Source organism: Cynara cardunculus, unplaced genomic scaffold, assembly GCF_001531365.2.
Source record: "Cynara cardunculus var. scolymus isolate 2C unplaced genomic scaffold, CcrdV1 Un_Scaffold_1166, whole genome shotgun sequence".
Lineage (NCBI taxonomy): Eukaryota > Viridiplantae > Streptophyta > Magnoliopsida > Asterales > Asteraceae > Cynara > Cynara cardunculus.
In genome coordinates, this window is record NW_020200692.1 from 67941 (window position 1) to 90752 (window position 22812).

Here is a 22812-nt window from a genome sequence, read left to right on the forward strand (position 1 = left end):
TTTGATCAAAAAGGTATTGCAAATTAGGACATGAAAAATATTCAAGGAGTTATTCAAAAACCAGATTATGAATGTAGGGAGAAATGAACGAAAATCTGTAAGAACAAATTTATAGATTAGCAATCAAAGAATTATGAATTGTTTATCAACAAATAATTATTTTCTAAATGTATATAGAAAACAAATTTGAATGCAAACGAGTTTATTATCATCGAAAATTCATTTTGCAATTTTAGAGACGTGATAATAACAATTTGAAGAACAGCTGAATCAAGTATTGGAACTATGTAAGAAAAGAAACATTTAAAATCACACTTCTTAGAACAATACAATCATTTTGAGTTCAAAGAAGTGGTTTGAACATTTAAAAACATTTCAGTATACCTAGAAGTTGTCCTTCTTCTACACATATGAAGAGTAAGATTAGAAAATATACCCGAGTTTCAGATAAGAATGAAATTTCGATCGTGATGCTCCCCCTTGAATTTAGCTCATATACAAACAAATTAACATTGGAGACTCCCCCTTGACATGATCAAATAGAGACTCTGACTCCCTCTTGACATGTATAAAGGAAGATTTGTTTTCTTGTATACAATGTAGAGAATGAACATCAGTATGATTATTCTGATCATCATACTCATCATGAACAACTCGTATTTCTGACGATTGTATATTGAGTCCTAAACTGTCTTGTTCAAAAGTCACAACAATGAAGAACAAGTTCTAATTTGAATTGTTTAAAAGCTAAATAATTGAAGTCCGAGTTCTAGACTGATTTGTCCAGAAGTCTGCAACATTGAGAATCGAATTCTAGACTGAGTTATCTAGAAATCTGCACAAAAATCACTTAGAAACTTTTGGGTTAGCATCAGGAAAATTAATAGATATAGCTTTAATGTGTCATTCATACCTTTTCTTAGGAACCCATTTCCACACAAACTTCACATCAACAAAGAATGATTCATATTTCTTTTGAGAAAAAAATCTGTGAAAATTTTTCTTTGAAGCAAAAGAACCATTTACAGCTTTAGGTTTATGGAAGAAACATATAAGGATTTGAACTTCTTAGACCCGATCTGCTATTTGCATTTGGCATTAATGGTGAAAGAATTATAACCACGGTAGTTTCAATGTAAATGTTTTGGAGCTAAAGAAAGTATATTTGAATGAGTAAAATGTTTTGAATTTTAATTCAGCATTCAAATTATATTTCCTTTTAGAGAAAAAAGCACATTTGCAACTATTAGGCTTAACTTTTAAATCCTTTGCAGAAGAATTGATTTTGAAAGAATTAGTACTTTCCTTCTGTAAGTCATTTTTCTTTGTACATTCATAGCCAGCAACTTTCAGATTTGTCACATATAAGAAATTTGAATTCACGGAGGATTTATTAGTCGAACACCCAAATTTTTCAGATTTCGGAGAAGTCTCAAAATCATTTTTAGATTTTAAGTTTGAAGACTCTCCAACTTCAAAAATACTTTCATCAAAGTTGATTTTATCAATTACATTTGAGTTTGTAGAGGAATCAATATGAGAATTAATCACTGAATTTTTAAAATCCAAACTTAAAGACTTTTTGACAACCTCCTCAAGCTTCATGATTTGACTCATAAGCTTTGTTCGTTCATCAAAACTGGAATTTAAATCCTTTTCAAGATCATGGATCTTTGTAAATTTGACTCATGCAATGTCTTTGCAAACCAAACACATGGTCAGTTCAGAAATTTTATCATTAAGCTCTTTGACTTTAATTGAAAATTCATTTTGAGCTTGTTCCATGGATCTCTTTTCGGATTTTAACTCCGCCTCAAGCCCAGAAATTTGCTTCTTTAAAGAAGAAATTTTAGCATTTGAGTCAAATTTAGGATTAGAATGAATTACCCATTCATTTTGCTCAATAATCTTTTCATTTGAGTCAGAATCATAAATCACCTCTGTTTCAGATTCAGAGTCTGAGTCATAAAGCACATTTTCAAAAACATCAGACTTAGAAGATTTTTCATTTTGTGACATAGATTTGAAGAAAAGTTAAAACTTTCTGTAGGATAAAATGATTCAATTTCAGAATGAGAAAATTCAAGTTTTCTAGTTGCATAATTAGAGTTCAAATCATCATATTTTAATCCCACAATTTTGAAATTTGGTGTTTCAAAACTTTCTTCATATGATTTGCTCATATCACTTTTAAAAGATATTGGTGATTCAGATCCCGACTTAACGAAAATTTCTCGAACAGAAGGAATTGAGAATTTTGAAGACCCCCATTAATTAAAATCATATAAAGATTTTGGGGCCTTTTTCAAAACATCAGACTCAATAGAACCTAAACCCATCTGAGGATTGTAAAACCTTGTATCTTTGGGTTTATGTGTCAAAATTTTCAGAGTCTGTTCAGATTGACCTCTTTTGAAATTAATTTCTTCCAACTGATTGATATTTGAGTACAAATCATTTCTTTCTTTATACGACAATCAAAATTTAGTCAGGTGTTAACTCTCTAACCCTTTGATTCACTCAAACTCTTTTTTATTGTGATAACTTTATCTTGAAGATCATATATAAGATGATATTTTTCCTTTTTGAGCATTTCTTTCTATTTTCTCAAACCTTCACTTAAACTTCTATAACCTGGACTTTCAGTTTGAAAATATGACATTATTGATCTTTCAATCATAATCTTTTTTTCTTAAATCTTCAATATTCAAGGATTCAATTTCATAATAAAATGACATGAGTGACTAAGATGTAGATTTAATGTTTTGAGAAACCTTTGACATCTTTTAAAAATAGACTTGAAAAATGATCATTTAGAAAAATATCTTGAACTGGTTTGGAAATCTCCAAGAATAGAGTCCCCCTCCTACGACTTAACATGGGGGTCTTGCTACGCTCAACAAGGTTATCGCTCACCAAGATATCGGTCAAACTGGTTATCGCTCACCAAGGAATCTGGTCACGCTTTGGGCGATGAGGGATGATTATCGGGCAACACAACAAGTGATGAAGAGTTTAACGAACAAGCTTCGAGAGATGAAGGGGGGTTATCGGACACCCTTTGAGCGATGAAGCTTGTTATCGGACAGGCTTTGAGTGATGAAGTCCTTATCGGACAACACTTAGTCTATGAAGAATACTTATCACTCACCTCTTTGAGCGATAAGGTTGGTTATCGGACAAGCCTTTGAACGATGAGAATCCTTAATCAATTTTAAGCATTTGGGTGATGAAAAATTCAATTCAAATTTTGAGCAATGAGGCTTCAAGATTAGATTCAACAGGTGATGAAAATGCTTTTATCGGCCAATGAAGCCTTCAACGAGTGATGAGCATCAAGTTCAAACAGAAATTTACAGAATTCACCAAAAATGCTCAAATGATGCAAAATCAATCAAATTTCTTGGACAAAATCGTGGAAAAACTACACAGAAACAAATTCAACATAACCCAGTTCAACAAAAATGGATTAAACACACTCAATTCGATAAAAAACCTCAAGAACAGAAACTGAAGGTTTTGAACCAAGATTTCAAGAAATTAGCAAGGACCTTCGATCCAAAATCCAATCCGGATTAATCTGTATGGCTCTAATACCAATTGTGATCCCAGATTCAAGTCTAATAACAACAATTCTATCAAAGATCAAGAACACAGAATATGATTTCAATATGTCGGCATGTCATTCATATCAAATGTGTACATGGTGTTCTTGATACAATTTCTTTCTCTCTTAGTTCAGAATCTATCTATTTGTTAACTGTTTGTGCGTATGAATTCAATCAACCAGTAACTACCAACTAACTTCCAGTTTATGATCTATTACAAGGAACAAAACCAACAATTACAAAACATATAAAACAATTTAAGCTCGGGACTTGAATACAACATTTAGACCCAACAGATAATTCAACCTTTTCTGAACTCTCTTTGATTTTGCTCAAAAATTGTTTTCTTTCTTCAGAATACTTGCGCTTTTCATTCTCAAGTTCACAAATTTTCTTTTGCAAGGAAATATTTTCAGAAGAAATGGAACTTGGTTAGCAGAACTTTTTTAAGAAAATTCAATTACATCTTCAAGCTCTTTGATTTTACTCACAAATTGACTCTTTCTTTAGGAATCAAATAACATTTATTTTTAAATTCTGATCTCACATTCTTCTCAATCACAAAATTGACTCTAATACAAATAATTTCGTTGAAAGCTTACAATTTATGTTTCAAAAGCTTTTCTTTCACTTTCAAAATTTTGTTCTAAACTCTTTCTCTTATCAAATATCTAATTGAAAATCCCAACATTCCTTTTCTCAACAAGTTTTCTTTCACTTGCAAAACCCTTCTTTTCATTTTCAAATATGTTCTTCTCTACTTCCAAAAATTTCTGAAGATCAGAAGTTTGCATTATGAACTCCAAACTGTTCTTCTCAAAAGATTTTCTTTCTATCTCAAACTTGATCTTTTCCATAACAACTTTTTCAAAATCAGATACTTGTTTTGAAGTTTTGATATTTGTCATCTCATAAGATTTAAGTTTACTTTCAAAGACTTCCCTTTCAGAGTCAAATATGTTTTTCTCATTCATAAAAATCTTTCTTTCTTTCTCAAATTCTTTTCTCTCATTATCTAAAACCTTTTCAAGTTCAAATATTTTCTTTAAAATCTCAACACTTCTCTTTTCAACCACAAAATCTTTTCTCTCGGTACCAAATTTCTTCTGAAATCAAAAATCTTTTTCTTAAGTTGAACATTGTCATTCATCAAAACATTATTTTCGTCTTCCAACTCTTTTCTTTTCTTTTATGACACACCAAAATCTTCTTGAATATAAGTCTCCTCCAGTAACAAATTTTGAATAACCTCCATGTTGTTCGTCTGTCTTGATTCATAACCTGCAATCTTGTCATTTATGTTAGAAATCTGTTTTTGTAAATCGTAGTTTGGAGAAGAAATTTTACATGATCAAAATGATCATTAATCAAAATGATTATCAAAAGATTTGAAAATTTCAAAATGAATAGTGTCCCCGTTACTGCAACTTAGCACAGGGATCTCGCTACTTGGTTAGCGGGTGGGGTCAAGGGGCAACGCCCTTGCTGGGTCTGGCGGCAATGCCCCGAGAACTTTTTTTCCAAAAAAACAAGTCAAATTCTAAATTCAACTATCGCATGAAGTCAACTATCACATAACCTTTGTCAACTATCCTGCACAATAAGAAGGAACAGTAACTATATCGCAGAAGCTTTGTGCGATACTCCAACTATAAAAGTTAACTATGTGATGTACTCCAACTATCGGAGATAACTGATGCAATATAGTCAACTATCGCACCCACCGGTGCGATATAGTGAACTATCTCACACAACTATGCGATAGATCTTCAAATCTTCATAACTTGCAATATACTTGAATCGCGATCAAATTGAACCAGAAATCACAAAAACTTTACAAATCATGATTAGACCTTGATTATGGATGTCGAAATATGTGTATAAACAACTTTAATTAAGACAATTAACATCAAATTTGAGTCAAATAACAAGAATTGATCAATTTGCTCAAGAGACTCAAGTTCGAACAGTCCAAATATTCACAAAATCTTTAAATTGATCGATCAAATCTTTAAATTTGATGATGAAAATTCACAGGAATGATCTATAATGTGTTTCAAATAGATTTGTATGAAAAGATTAAACAAAAACCATCAAAACCATCAAAATCAAGATCAAAACAGTACGTTTTTCAAGAAAACATGAAAAACTTGAAAATTTTGCTCAAATCTTCTTTAAATCAAATTAAATTTGCTCTGATACCAATTCTTAAACCCAGTTTTAAGATCAAATCATCATGTATATTGATAAACTCTCTTAATACATGTTTCTCTCTCTACAATTTCTCTCTAGAATATTACAATATGAGTTCTTACTACAAACTACCATTAACAAGCTATTTATACGATTGACTAAACATACAAGTCAAACTACAACTAATCACAATGTCGACTTTTGTTGACTATATTGACTTTAAGCTTTGACCTCTTCAATCTTTAAAGTGGATGATATCGGATACAATAATATTTGACCTAACAATATTGGAGAAAGTCATATAGACTGAATGAATTCTCATAAAACGAAGTCAAAAACAGATAAAAATAAATGTCTACCCAATAAGTGCTTAACGTTAGGAGTCAACATTATAATTTATTTTATTGGGTAAGATTATAGTACATCAAAACTATCCTATACAACAATTACCTGGTAAGCGCTTACCCGGGTAAGAGTTGTCACCTCACTTACCGGGTAAGACTCTCCATCCTTATCATCGCTCTTACCGGGTAAGATTCTTGGTCGTTGCCATGTTCATCCAGTGAGGAAAATTACCCGGTAAACACTTACCGGGTAAACGTTTAGTAAATGGCCCCTTCATCATCTTACATTTATCATATTGCCATTTCTAAGGCAGAGTGTACAAAAAGGTATCCATGAGCGACCAGTTACACCTAATAGACTAAAACAGTTTCATAAGTCATCCTTGTTAGGAAACACAATTTACTTCTAGTTCGGTGAGTTTCATTGTTATGAGATTATTTCTTCTTCCATTTTGTTTCCCAATTCGAGCCTTACGATTTGAACAAGAGAAGCCATGGGTCGATTCATATGAAAACCGGAATGTTTGAATATATTTGTTAAGCGTGGTGCTTAGCTAATTACATATTACAAAAAACGCTACTAGTATGTCGGACATACTTGTTGAAATTTTGTGTCTTCATGATCACGAGTTCTATAAGGTAGCATTTGGTAATATTAAAAATTAACTTATCTAACAAATGGACAGTATTGCCCGATGAAGATTTATTGTCCGGTCAAGTTTTATTTGGTGAAATTGGTTTTCGGACAGTGTTGTCCGATGAGAATGTATCCAAACCATTTATAACCAAAAAGTGTATTATCTTTTCAAATGAGGTTGAAAAGTTTAGAAAAGATATTGTTGTGATGTTCTTTCAAGACGGTTGTGACATGAGGTTTGTTTTGAAAGAAATGAGTTTTCAAATGTTTCTTCAGGACAGTTGTGACATAAGTATGTTCTGAATTGAAACAATGTTTCTACGGGACAGTTGTGACGAAAGTCTGTTTTCAGGAAAAAGTTATGACTGAATTAAGTATTTATACAGGGACCTAATCTAATGTTATTATGTACATTACCTTTGAGGATTTGAACAACTTTGATGTACTGGTTGGTGTCAAGAAGATGAACCACAATTTCTTGATTCACTCTCTTCTACAAGGCATTCATCGTATGCGGCATGGAGCAATCTTATTTGTCCGACAGGAATTATTTGACGAAAATGTGTTGTTTTCCGGTACAAATCCAAAAAATTATTAACATGTTTTACACAAATATTGTACATGGAAAACCCAAAAAAAAAACAGAGAAAAAGAAAAGTATGATATCATGTCCCTTTTCAACATATTTCCTTTTTATACCTTTGTTTCATTTCATGCTTTCCCACTACTATCTCACTAGCAAGCGACAGAAATCATATTTTTACCACAATCAAGTCCTTTGCCTTACCCTCCTGCCATTTGTATCTCCGCCATCGGAAAGTTGAGCACAAACGCTCCGTGACTTTCCACCACCACCACTGCTACACCCGTCTTCACAACCAGCTACCATCTTCAGAATCTCAGATTGCAACCATGGGCAGTTCTCTTTCAGATACTCAAACCCATCTGATCGCATTACAGCTGCATTTGGAGAACATCAACAATAAGCAACAAACTAAATTGCCATAAAACACTTGTTTAAATGTGCATGGATGAATGCTGATTCTTGAATTGCTTTCAAACTCCACAAATAAGTGGATCTAGGACTTATCATGCACCTACAAAACTGATAAGGTGGGCTTTGTGTGAAATGTCCACTTCCATGTGCAATACTGCAAAAACTTTTATCATATACACACATACAAACGTATACATACACATACAACTGTATGCATACAAGTATACATGGACATATCAAAATATAGGGACATAATAAAATGGGAACTTCAAATATGTTGAAACCGTGAAACATGCATAGTTTCACATTGTCACACAATAGTTTGAATTCTAGCCTTAGATGAAACTAATTGTATGGTTGGAAAAAATTGGTTCCTCACAAAATGCATTTCTACCTCGAAATGCTTCGTCCTGTTATCCAAAATTCAGTCATTCCATCTTCCTCTCATGCGTCTTCTTTATCACCCCACACTTTGAGCCACACAACATAACTGGTCTGATGGCTACCTTATAAAATTTGCCCTTCAATAGGACCTTTTTCACACTACAGTCCAGTGACAGCCCTCTATTTTAACCATCCTCCCTGTCTGCAGTGAATAACATGATCCACAATCTCAGCCTTACTCTCAAATCTCAATCATAGAGCCTAGATACTTAGAGCTGTCCTTTTAGGGGTTGGCTTTGCTACCCTACACTGACTTCTACCCCTTATAAGACACAAACACAAGTTCTTGTCCATCAGAACATCTTCATATGCTTTTCCTAGCTTACGATTTGGATCCATTGGTGTACATAGAGATGCAAAAAAGACCAGTTAACTGGTTTTGGACTGATAAGAACTAATTACCGGTTAAAAAAAGCCGGCCCAAGGACTGGTTAAAAAGACCCAACCCAAGGAGCAGTTACCTGGGACCGGTCCTTAACCAGTTAAAGAAAGCCCGGAAAAAGCCCAAAAACTAGTCCTTGGTTAACCAAAAACCGGTCAGGTTAAGGATCGGTTAAACCCAAAAAGACCGGTTAGGATCAGCTAGGACCGGTCCCGGATTTGGTCCTAATATTTTGGCCAAAGATCAGTTAAGGCCTGACGCGGTAATTTTTGGCCCAGTCTTTTTTGGACCCGTTAAGGACCATCCCTTGTGCACCTCTAGGTATACATGTAGGTTTATTGTTCTTCTTGGCCCACATTGATGACATGCTTTTGTTAGGATATAAAAAATCCATCTCTTGTACTGTGTCGCCTTGTACTTTCTTGTTCCTACGATATCCTTCAACCTTCCCAAAGTCTTGATCTCGAATTCCTTACCTACGTAATTACTAACAACTCCTTACTCATCATTTCGCATTATCATGATGTCATCCATGTGTCATGGCAATACTATAAACACCCCCTCCCCCCCCAAAAAAAAAAAAGGAAAAACAAGGCTAAATGCTTAATAAACAATGTAGGACTTTGCATATATCCCATACCTAACATAACCATTGCAAATTTTCCAAACCAAGCTCAAAGAGATTGCTTCAATCCATACAAAGTTTTGTTCATTTTATATATTGCATCTGTGGTCACTTTTACTCCATAACCTATAGGCACCTCAATGCATATATCCTTCTAAAGATCGCATGCAAAACCGTTTTATTCACATCTAACTGTTGTAGTTCCCAACGAAGGTTAGAAACAAGAGATAAAATTACTCCAACTGTAATTTGTTTAGCCACGAGAGCAAACGTTTCTAAATAGTCAATCATGTAAGTTTGGATGTACCATTTTGCAACATGTTTTGCTTTGGTCCTTTCAACATGCCCGTCAACTACTTTATATCTGGACGCATAAACCTACTTGCAACCCACTTCGTTTTTTTCATGTTGACAGCTCCATCAAACTCTAAATCTTAGCAATTATTACTAATAGGGATCAAGATAAAATAATCCACAGTCCTCAAGTGTTAAAGACGTATAAAAGAAGGGCTAAAAAGGGGCAATCCGAAAGTGGCTAAAATGGTTGGAGGAGAGAGTTTTATAGAGGAGGGGAGGTGTCTTTGTTTTCTGTTATTGATAATTGGCTCTAGCCTTAGTGCTACGAGAAGGGAAGATTCCCTGGAAAGTTTGTGTGTAATTCCCTTCCGCTCTATTTTCAATCAAACAACCTCCTTCTCCATTGAATTTCTGTATCAATTTCATCTTTAATTTCTCATTACCCATCATTGCTCCGACCTGCTTGTGATCTTCCGATGCCTCAAATGGAGACACCTTCTCAGCAAAATCGTGTAGATCAACATGAGGGAGGAACAGATTCAGAAGCTGCAATCGGATGTTTTGGAGATTAAAACATCGGTGCAAGCTATTGAAACCGAGATGAAGAGTAAAGCTGAATTCCGAAAGTTCGTCATCGAGTGGGTGGCAAAACAAGATAAACAATCTTCTCTTGATGGCAATGGTTCTCAGGGCGTTGTTAGTAATTCTCCCAACTTACATACGTCTTCTTCATGGGGTTCTTCGGTTTTGCCCAGAGGTGTCATTCACTCTCAAGGTGGATCACCATCTCAACCGGACACTCTTCCGTGGGTTGTGAAGAAGATGAAAATGCCAGAATTCTCTGGTTTCGATCCACAGGGATGGATCCAAAAGGCTGAGTTATACTTCGAAATCAACAATACTCCCATCGAATTGCGGATCCGACTCGCGCAATTAAGCATGACGGGGGTAGTAGTTCACTGGTTTACTATTGTGAAGCAAGTTTATGAAGCAATTACTTGGGACCAACTAACCAAAGAACTTCTCCAAAGTTTCAGTGGTCTTGATATCCAGAATCCTTTTGAAAAATTGGCAACAATCAAACAGGTATCCTCTATGCATGATTACATTGATGATTTTGAATATCTGTTATCCCTAGTCCCTCGGTTATCGAAAGAACAATCGTTGGGATATTTTCTGGCGGATTTACGTGATGACGTCAAACAATGGGTACGATTACACCGACCCAAATCTCGTTTAGATGCTATGTATTTGGCGAAAGATGTGGAGATGTTTCGTCCTTCGTTGGGAAATAATTCTCAATATCGTTTCCGGTATCACACGGGACCTGGATTGAATTTTTGGGGTACTGATCAAGCTGCGTTTTTGGGCTGACCTGAATCACGAGGGGCTCACTTCTTTTCTAAACTTGACCTAAAATCGGGTTATAATCAGATTCGTATGAAACCTGATAGTATTGAGAAAATGGCTTTCAGAACTCATGATGGCCATTATGAGTACTTGGTGATGCCTTTCGGCTTAACCAATGCTCCAGCCACCTTTCAGGCGGTTATGAATGACATATTCAGACCTATCCTTCGTAAATTGGTGGGGGTCTTTTTTGATGACATATTGGTTTACAGTTCTTCGTGGTCTCAACATATCGAAGACTTCACTCAGGTGTTGCACATCTTAATGACCAATCAGTTTGTGGTCAACCAAAAGAAATGTTCTTTTGGTCAATCTTCGATCGATTATTTGGGTCACATAATTTCAGGAGATGGAGTGGCTATGGATCGGGATAAAATAGTCGCGATTCTCGAGTGGCCATCTCCTAAAAAGATTAAAGGGCTAAGGGGATTTTTAGGCCTGACCGAATATTACAGAAAGTTTATCCGAAACTATGGGAGTATAGCTAAGCCTTTGACAGATTTGACCAAGAAAGATGTTTTTCAATGGAGTCAGGATGCGCAGTTAGCCTTTGAAGAGCTAAAACAGGCGATGATTTCTGCTCCAGTTTTAGCTTTACCGGACTTTAATTTGCCATTTGTGGTGGAGTGTGACGCTTCGGGTACAGGAATTGGTGCAATGTTAATGCAACAGCAAAAACCCATTGCATACTTCAGTAAAGCTTAGCGAACATAATCTGAATAAATCAGCTTATGAACGAGAAATTATGGCGTTGGTCTTAGCTATGCAACATTGGAGAGCCTATCTGTTAGGTACACATTTCGTGGTATACACATATCAAAAGAGTTTGAAATTTCTGCTTCAACAAAGAATTACAAACCCGGGCCAACATAATTGGAATGCAAAGCTATTGGGTTACAATTTTGACATTTGTTATAAACCGAGCAAAGAAAAGAAAGCTGCCGATGCACTGTCTCGAAGAGATGATGAAGGAGAACTATGTCATTTGATGTCAAAACCAATTTGGGTTCAAGGGTCTCAGTTAATTGATGAAGCAAAAGAAGATGTGGGGTTGAAAAAGATTGTTCAGGGATGGACTCTTAATCCAAATGATTACCCTGGTTATGAGGTTAAACAAAGCATACATTATTACAAGGGTAGATTGGTAATTCCACGAACTTCCAAATTCATTCCGGTATTGTTATCTGAATTTCACCTCACTGCATCACGAGGGCATTCTGGGTATTTGCGGACTTATCGAAGATTGGCTTCCAACCCTTATTGGTCGGGAATGGTAGCAAGAGTCTAACAATTTGTGCGAGCGTGTGACGTTTGTCAGCGTTGTAAGGCCAGTTCCACTGTTCCGGGAGGATTGTTACAACCTTTCACAATTCCTGAAGCAATTTGGGAACACTTATCTATGGACTTTATCCTAGGATTACCCAAGTCAAAAGGATTTGATGCGGTCTTGGTAGTGGTTGACAGACTCTCGAAGTATAGTCATTTCATCCAGTTAAAACATCCTTATTCAGCACGATCTGTGGCTGAAATTTTTGTCTGTGAAGTTATATGACATCATGGAATTCCAAAGTCTATAGTAAGTGATAGAGACCCTCTCTTTCTAAAGCCATTTTTGGCAAGAGATTTTTCGATTGCAGGGCACGAAATTGCACGAGTGCTGCATATCATCCGGAATCTGATGGTCAAACAGAGGAAATAAATCGCTGCTTAGAATCATATCTCCGCTATTTTGCAACTGACCAACCGCGGTCTTGGTCATCCTGGGTCCCGTGGGGCGAATTTTGGTACAATTGTTCGTTCCATGTTTCAACAGGCAAATCTCCGTTTGAAACTGTCTATGGAAGGAAACCACCATCGGTAGTACAATTCATTCCTGGAGAAGGGTGGAAGCCGTTGGGCAAGAACTTCGTGATCATGATGAGGCAATTAAACAGCTTAGAGCTCATTTAAGTAATTCTCAATTAGCTATGAAGGAATAAGCTGATAAGAAACGGAAAGATGTTAGCTTCGGAATAGGGGAATGTGTATACGTTAAGCTTAAGTCGTATCCTCAAATAACGGCAGTCCAACGTATCAATCAAAAGTTAGTCGCGCGTTTCTTTGGGCCTTTTCAAGTGATGGAGCGAATAGGTCCAGTGGCTTATAAAGTTCAACTTCCTCCAGAGTCACGTGTTCATCCTGTTTTTCATGTTTCGTTGCTTAAAAAGGCAGTGTCTCCTGACAAGGTAGAATCAATCTTACCTCCAGAACTAGAAGCAACTGTTGAGGATGTGTCGGTCCTAGAACGTGATGTGGTTGAACGTACAGTCCTGGTTCAGCACGACACAGTCTTACAATGGCTTATCAAATGGAAGGGGCAATCTGTGGATGAAGCGACTTGGGAAGATGCAGTAACAATTCAAAACCAATTTCTGAATGAAAATCTTGAGGACAAGATTTGTTTGGAAGAGGGGAGTAATGATAGGGATCGAGATAAAATAATCCACAGTCCTCAAGTGTTAAAGACGTATAAAAGAAGGGCTAAAAAGAGGCAATCTGAAAGTGGCTAAAACGGTTGGAGGAGAGAGTTTTATAGAGGAGGGGAGGTGTCGTATGAGGGACATCTTTTGTTTTTTGTTATTGATAATTGGATCTAGCCTTATTGCTACGAGAATGGAAGATTCCCTGGAAAGTTTGCGTGTAATTTCCTTTCGCTCAATTTTCAATCAAACAGCCTCCTTCCTCCATTGAATTTTTGTATCAATTTCATCTTTAATTTCTCATTCCCCATCAATTACTGCTTTCATTTCTACACCCATGACTTTTTCCAATTTTCATTAAACAATGCCTCTAGAAAAGGTTTTAGGAATGGTTGAAGTTTTGAAAGGAGAGTGCATATAGCCTCTCTGTACATGTTCTGATTCGTTTTCTAATGGCAATTGGTAAGTTATAATCTTTTACATTAACATATTCCTTACTTCACCTTGCAAATTAGAAAATAAGAAATTGTTACCTCAATCGAAGGATTAGGGTCAGACTCTTGTATGTGCACAAATATAGCCTCTTTTCTCTCTGAGTATACCAAACTCTTGCTAGTATTCACATTCTATCTTTTGACTAGGCACATAGTTACAACAAGTCTATAACTAATAATCAGAAACCCTAAATTACTCCTTAATAAGACCAATATTGTCTCAGCAATATCTTGTAATGCTTCCTAGTGGGCAAGTAATTATGGGTTAGAACCTTTCCAAGAAAAATTGATGTTGTTATCTTTTAACACACTCCAAAACATAGTGCTACTTTTCTTTGGCACGGAAGGGGCATGTTTACAGATTGAAGTGTGGACTCGGGCGTACAGAGAAAAGTGCAAAACCATATATTCCTAGAGTTAGCAAAAACGTATAAGTTGACCAACTGGAGAAAAATATGTTGATGCACCATAAATTTATGACAAATAATACTGCAGTAGGATGTAATGTACATCACCATATGCTCCAGATTCAAGAACGATTTCAAAGATACAAACAAATGACGCCTGTGATAATACTTCAAATGCAGGTATTATTCAATATTCAAATATCATATCCAAGATAACATACCTGGACACTTTGACACCCTCCCCCATTATGTCCCTTGTCATAAGACTTGAAATTACACAAGGCTTGAGAGGTGAGAGCATTAGAACAGGATGACCAGGGTGGATGAAGTGACAACATGCATCATGGTCTTGAGTGACCAGACAAAATCCCACAAAATTTGACGGCAAGAGAAAAAATCAATAATGGCAGGTGTTGTTATTTTTAATGAGGTTAAATATTGGCAGCCAAGATAAAGTTGGTGTAGCAGAATGGTTGAATGGACGAATGATCAAACAAGAGAAGTTAATTAAAATGGGTGTGTTTTGAAACAGATAGAGACGCCACTATCTTTACCTCCGCGGCGGGGGGGATGAGAAAAGATCAATTGAGATGTTTAGATGATGTCCAATATAAACAACTGAGCAGGGATAACAATGAACAGACAGAACAAAATTCAATCAACGGGGTTCATAACAGGCAATGGGCTTAAGGATAGGAGAGTGTGTGATGCCACTAATTTTCCGAGTTGTTCCACAATTTGTTAACCTTGTTGCAATTTCTAAAGTTTGCTCATCTTTTCACACCCCAACCAATTAGGATGATATATTACATATCAAAGTTGCTAAACCAGGGTGTAATGATTGAGCCATTGAAAGATCAATCAAGAAAAGTGATGAAGGTACTAATTTCACATGATTTAGTCATCATGTCTATGAATGTAGCATGTCACGTTTGTATTTTTAATAATGTAAAAGGAATAATAAAAATTACAAGATTTAGTAAATATTGTTGTCACTCCAATTTGACCACTAGGGAATAATGAATAGCTTAAGCAAATCTTTCATAGATGCTACCATCTGCTAGAATCAATATAAAGATGCCAAACAATACTATAATTGCATAACATACTAACATCAAGCTAGCCCAACACATTAATGCTGGAAAATGGGATCTGATGACACAAAGGGAAACAGAACTAGAAATACATTGTAAGTTCATTTTATGTAGTGGGAAAGTTTTGCACAAAGCATAGATCAGATTGAGAAGCAATAATAACAAAAGGTTGATGACAAAATACCTGCAAGGTTTTCAGCAGCAAATCTGAGGCAAACAGCCTTCAATTGTATGGCATGATGACAGTCTGCAAGTGCAAGAGATCTGCCAACAGAGTTTACAGAGATATCCTTACAGAGATGAGACTCGCACATGCGTCGGAGTCTACTCAAATCATACTTATCAGCAGCAGCTAATAACTTGGCTATTAGTGTATCAGATACAGAGGATTCACAAGGAGAATTAGAAGCCACCAACTCATCTTCCACAAGTGAATCTCTGTAAATGAAGTGAAGCATAGCCTGTTGCATATGGAAAAAAATTCAGGGAAGGTGGAGAAAAGAACAAGTGAATTTTTGAATTTGAATTTATGTTTAATGTAAGGCGAAGAATCGTGTGAGAAAGAGAGTTAAGGTGAGAAGCGTAAGAATGTGTGCAGAAGTATTTGAAAATATGCAAGTGATCTAAGGAGAACAAAAGGAACAGGTTGCATGTCTAGTGAACAGACAAATCACCATCCTTCATCAGGCAACCCTTGATATACAAAAGAACCAACTGGAGGGAAGTACTTGTGAACGAACAAGTGTCCTATATACTTTCATCAAACATACATTATACTGACACTTCATCTATCCTAAATGTTTTTTTTTATCTATTACTACATATATCACATAAGACTTGCAGGTTCCACATAGGAAACCTTCGTGTGTACACAAGAAAAACTAAAGATTAGTCCAACTAAGTCCAAATGATATAAATATTGTTCCTTGATTTCAGCTACGCAGCTATTCTTCCACAATGGCAGGAGTAATCACAAGTATGGTGCGCTTACCTTAAAAACCTTTGGTTCGGTATCAGTAACAACAATCTCATGGTCATCCCCCTCTTGTCCAAAAAATTCAGACCGAAATACAGGGGATCGAGCAGCCAATATCAACTTATGAGCATAAAACTTTTCTCCAGCCACATTAAAGGTAACATCTGTACCTTCTGTATTATCCAGCAAAGTACCAAAATGTGATCCAATATCAGACTCTGGGACATGGATTGAATGTAACCTAGAGCAGTCTATTGCAGAAACAACCACTCCTACAGTACAATTAATCTTCAAGCAGTCGTCCTTGAGATAGTCTGAAGTTTCTAGCAATGCTCGTCTGTAAAAACGCTTGTATCCCCTGACCAAAAGGGCCCAAAACAGTAAGGTGGCTTCTAGTTAAACAAATAGAAGAGAAGTCAACAGGAAATTGAAAAGCACGTCAACATCACAAATTCCTTCAGGAGTGCTAGAATTATAACTTCATCGAGTAAAGTCGTAATTCTAACGTTTAGGGTTCAGAGAATATGTCTTACTTCGGGAAGACCCCTAAAAATAATATATAAAACAGAGTAGTTGATGAACGGACTATAGAACTCTAATTTTAACTTGATTCTATCTCCTAACAAAAGGTTTTAACACACAGACAAATAGGAAGGACATGTTTGAAAAGAAGAGCCAGAAGAGTAAAGCTTAGCTAAGCAAACACAACATAACTATTTCATATTGTGTTCTTGGCATCAAGGAAAAGAAAAGCAGTTATGAAGGCTAGAATCCCCACACAAGTAACTGATAGGAATTCAATGGTGATACTTAGCGTCCAAATGCTTTCTAAGACAAACAAAGAAAGAAATCTTTAGGAGATCTGTATTCCATCAAGCAGAGCCACAATTATATACGGTGCAATAGTGGATCATAGGCCAAAACCTTTGGAAGATCGTTATTATCATCAAGCAAAACAATAAAATATATAGAGTGCAGTAGTGGGCGGGCCAAGAGCCCAAGACTTATAACACCCAATAAGAAAACACAAATAAACATAACACTCATAAAGACATAAATGCCCTATGTTATAATGCTACAGATGTGTTTGCTCTCTCATTTTCATAGCCTCCAATCACAACATTGGTATAACACAACTTTTTAGTTGAAGTTGATTTAACTAAGGTAGCATGAGTGCTAGGGAAAGAATATCCGTTAAGACAAGAATTATGTGCCTACTAAGGCTAAAGAGTACCCTGCAAAGATACAACTGCCCTAACATCTAGTTTGTTCAACGAGGACAAATGTCATCGCCAGTGATCAACTCAACCCAAAATTTTAAGATCACCAAGAAATAAAAATACTCGAGAAATAAAAATACTTGGCAAATGCCACACAGCTAATCCAATGACTTGAAACCATGAGGGGGAATGCTACAATTCCGTGTGTGATGTATACCATTTACAATCACCAAAACTTGGTAATATATGATAAAAGTATTTCTTTGCGATGTCACTACATATGGTTTTGACTAAAGTACCAACTTGGTCCCAAACATAAAGCACAAAATTCAAGAAATATTAGAAAACTTTAAGCACAAAGTTCTAATATATAAATCCATCTAACTTCAAAAAATTCAATCAACGAATAAAACAATATACTTGAACTGCCAAGACGCTCTATTAGAGAAAACCGCATGTATAATGGAACGAGCAACTAATATTCATAGAACTACACTCAAACCATATATGAATATAAGACTTATCTCCATGCATTTGACACGACTTGCACAAAAAAATTCGAAACAGGTAAACCTTGGCCATAACTCTTCATGTATTGAAGAGAAGGATGTCTTTATTGATTGCAGGTATCCTAGATGCTACTCTCACTTAGATCCACAACATGGTCATAACCATCTAGTCGATAAAGTCCACGACACTCATAACTTGTTCCAATCTTTGACAAGTCACTTGTTTATAGATAATAATAAAATATTATAAAGCATTTGACAGAAACTCTTAAAAACCATTTTTTATGCATGAAGTACTATTTATTGATACATATTACTTAAAATTCAAAATTACAAGTAATTTTGCGTAAGTAAAACTTATTAAAGCTCCATTTTTGAATTCGTTTAACTAACTGCAGATAAACATAATCAAATACAGGATAAACATCCATTTTAAATATAGAAAATCTAAAATATAATTAAGATAATCATTGAGTTCTAACAGAATGTTTAATTATTATCTTTATAAAAAATTATATTATTAAACCAAAAATAAATTAACTTGTTATTAAATCTAAATTAAATTATAATAAAAATTGAATTAAAGAAGTTACACCAAAAAAAGGATAACTATTAAATAGTTAATTTGATACTAATATCGATTTTATTTTTTTCAAATGTTTATGCTATCCTCAAATTTATATTTCATTCAAAAATAAAAACATTATCGTTTTCTCAAAGCCACATAAAATCGTATTATATCGATAGAGACAAAGAATTAAAAGTAAACATCAAAATGTAGATTTATCTCGCTGCATTGCGTGAGTACCCTTCTAGTAGATAATAAAAAGTGTGAGAAAGAAGATGAATAGGGTATTTAACTTTTTTATGGATCTTATAATGGATGAGAGATTCTATGGAAAGATAGGCCTATATAAAAATCCAATTTTTTTTTGGCATAACTTAGTTCTTGTGTAGCTCCCAAGCCACCGACCAAAATACTATAACCAGTACATAAGTTTAGAAAAATACCATATGTTTTGGGGGGGTATATTCATAACAACTTATGACGTAGGAGATGCTTGGTAAGTTACCCGCATGTGCAACATTAACACTACCAAAAAAAGACTCCCATGAAAGACAAATGTGCGGATCAAATTGAGCTCACTACGTTAAATTATAGTAGTATCGGTGCAAGTAATAACTCAACATGTAATAAATCTTCACATGGGTTTGTTTAAGCCATTAGCTACAAGTAATACCAAATAAATGAACTCAACATGTCCTCTTATTAAATCCCAAAAGTGATCCATCACTAATTTCTACAACAAAGCCTCTCCCTAGAGTCCCTAATATACCTCCTCTCAATGAACCTTTTCAAGTTTCTTATCTACAAACTACAAAGACAAGTGACTAATTGTGCAATGTGTAGCTAGAAATCCTCAAGCATGTAAAAATCTCAAGTAAAAGCAAGTACACTCTATAACGGTGATACCAAAATAACTTGGAAAAGAATCCTTTAATAAAAGCTGGAATATATGACTTGGCCTCCCATCATCTGAGTACAAATGAATGAAATGTGACCCAAATCACTCCACAATCTCACCCAAATGTGTCTAATGCTTAGACAACAAAAGATCCCCATGTCAAAAACAACATAGGTACTCAACAGATCTCCATTATCTAATTTCTCCATGCATTATCTAAGTGATTGTGTCTTCTAACTTCACCGAAACAACTCTATTGATGATGTTGAAGAAACATAAATCAGAAACTTAACTTCAAGTGCACTCTAGTACCTATTTACCCCACCTTCATAGCAAGCAAAAGCCGAAATCACCATGGATCAATATCCAATACACAGCTAAAGTGAAGGAAAGCCCTCAAATGCCAATTAAAGCAAGAACCAAGAAAGTAAAAAAAATAATCAACAAGTTAGAAGCACACCCTCGAACCTAATATACTTCCGTAAAGCCATGTAATGTTTCACGCCGATGAAGCTCGTGGCAACTCAAATCCAAGGTCAATTTATGACACCTTCTAGGGATAAGACAAGAAGCAACAAACTCCTTATGCCATTACAAAGCCATCAAGCACATCAAATACCCAACAACCGTAGAGGTCACAATGACAGCAGAAAGGTGTGTTAATGTCCAGCACCACGTCGATGTTCGTAAAATTGGAAAACAACAATGACATGCGCCGAGTCAAGCAACTATCAATAACGATGTAAAAGTCGATGTCCATGATAGGCAATGGGTATGGTCATTGTTTTATGTGTGTGCATGTATATACATAATCCATGCTTGTCTTTGATAAAAAAAGAGCCATAAGGACATAATCCAATCTACCATATGGACATAGTTGGCACCAACTGTAGATATAGTGAAGTGCATAGTTGAGTGGCCTGTGGATCCGTTACCCCTAACTAACTTTCCAACATTCTTTTTCCAGGTTGTCGTAGTATTTAAATTACTACTGTGAATTCATGGTTTTCTATTCATATGTGCATTTTATGCTAAGTCTGTACAAAAACCACCCATTTGGACTATAATTTCTCCATCAAGGTGCCAAGCTTCTAATGGGAATCCAAAGTGAGCAAAAAATGACAAATCTTGCTTCAAGAGCACATACATACAATAATGTTAACATACACTGAAATGTTGTGGCATGAATACATGTAAGCTCGTCAGGTAGGTAGCCTAACTTTAAACATGTAACATAAGGTGGTTTTCAGCAGTCACCTTGCTACCAACCATCTTTAATCTAATATGCAATTTGATTGTTCAAGTAATACTGCAAAACAAATATTGAAAGATACTCAAATTGCAAGAGTGCAATATGAAACTTAATTGCTCGTTCAAATAAATTTAGACCCCTAGAAAGAGCTCCTGTGGGGAATTTAATAAAACCTCAAGAGGTTTAAGTTCAATTACCTCAATTGTAAATATCCAAGCCACACATCCCCAAACCAAAGTTAAAACCAGAAGTACACAAATATAATCCTACTGTTTAAGAATTAATCAACTAAAGGCCATGCACAACAAAATCAAATCTTCCCATTATCCATATAGATAGAAACTAGCCCTACATTCCCTACAAACTTAATAATTTTCATTAATATGAAACACAACCCCTCTTAAAACTGCCAATAAATATTTCCCAAGAGAAAATATATCGACCCGCGAATTAATTTTTTATTTCTCTATTGAAGTCATGGGGATCATCAAAGGGACCATCTGGTCACCACAACAAGGAAAAGGATTGTGCTGCACAGCAGGATGGTTAAACATTAGACAGATAAAGAAGCTAGGCAATTATGTTGTAAAAACCTACCACATGCTGCCTCGGTATTTCAATGTATATGGACCACTCTCCAGAGACCGATCAAAATGGCTATGAACCTTATGTTTTCCTTTCCCGCTCTGATCTACCAGGGTCAACTCAAATAACGCCCTTACGTCGGTGCCCTCACTGGCAAGGGCAATGAAAACCGAAACATAAGTCGAATTGTCTTCCGGGTTCTTCCCATCAGGGTAGAAGTAGACAGCCCACTGAAACCCTCCCACCGTGAAATTATCACTGGCGATGTGTTTTCCAATACCCATACCCTTGGCTAATGAATACCCCTGGATTACGAACCGGTGGGAACCGTTGACAGTCTCCGTTACCGAGCGGGAGCTCGTATGTGAGTCACCGAGGGCGTTTTCCTCATTGTCTGACATTATTGTTGTATAGGGTTGAGGGAAATCGAAATTCATGGAAGAATTTGATGGAACTCGGACTCCATTGATTTCCAAGTTTTTCTTAGGAGGATTTTAGAATCCCCAATCGCGAGATGACGAAGATGATCGAGGGTATATGATTTCTTTCTTTGTCAGTAAAGCGTCAATACTCTTTGGCTGGCTGGCTGGCTGGCTGGCCAGCCAACGGAGTGTATTGCCACAATGTCAGCCGTCGTTACTTTTGTATATCTATTTTTTATCTATGTATTATATTACAAAAACATTTAAAAAAAACTTTAAAAAATAATTTTTTATATATAAAGTACTTTTTATTAATGCATATTTTTCAAAACTCAAGATTGCAAGGAGATTGTGTGTAAGTACAACTTATTAAAGTTTTATATCTGAATTCATATAACTAACTGCAGATAAACATAATCAAATACAATATAAACATCTCATTTTAAATATAAAAGATCTAAAATATAATTAGGATAATTATTGAGTTCTAACAGAATACTTAATTATTATATTTATAAAATGTTATATTATTACAACAAAAATAAATTATTTCGTTATTAAACTTAAATTAAAGTATAATTAAAAAATAAATTAAAAAAATAGAACTTTTAAATTGTTGATTTGATATTAACATTGATATATTTTTTTTCAAATTTTTATGATATCTTTAAATTTATATTTTATTCAAAAATAAAATCATTATTGTTTTCTTAAAAACACATAAAATGTATTATAACATCGACAGAGACAAATAATAAAATAGAACATTAAAATCGAGATGTGTCTCGCTGCATTGCACGAGTACTCTTCTAGTACTATATTATATGCATTTGACAAAAACTCAAATTATTTTTTATGCATGAAGTGTCTATTAATGCATATTACTTAAAATTTAAGATTACAAGTAAATTATACGTAAATACAACTTATTAAAGCTTCATGTTTAAATTCGTTTAACTAACTGTAGATAAATATAATCAAATAGAGGATA

General features: G+C 35.2%; 1 protein-coding gene across 1 annotated transcript; it reads right to left on the bottom strand.

Annotated features, from left to right (window-relative positions):
• Window positions 1–7352: 7352 nt before the first annotated feature.
• On the bottom strand, window positions 7353–21973 carry LOC112502267 (BTB/POZ and MATH domain-containing protein 5-like). Its single transcript, XM_025106134.1, has 4 exons — window positions 21412–21973; window positions 16383–16725; window positions 15576–15852; window positions 7353–7742 (listed from the first exon to the last, which is right to left on the bottom strand). The coding sequence occupies exons 1-4, from the start codon at window positions 21834–21836 to the stop codon at window positions 7552–7554; spliced, it is 1236 nt and encodes a 411-aa protein (XP_024961902.1). The 5' UTR covers window positions 21837–21973; the 3' UTR covers window positions 7353–7551.
• Between the last annotated feature and the right edge of the window lie 839 nt (window positions 21974–22812).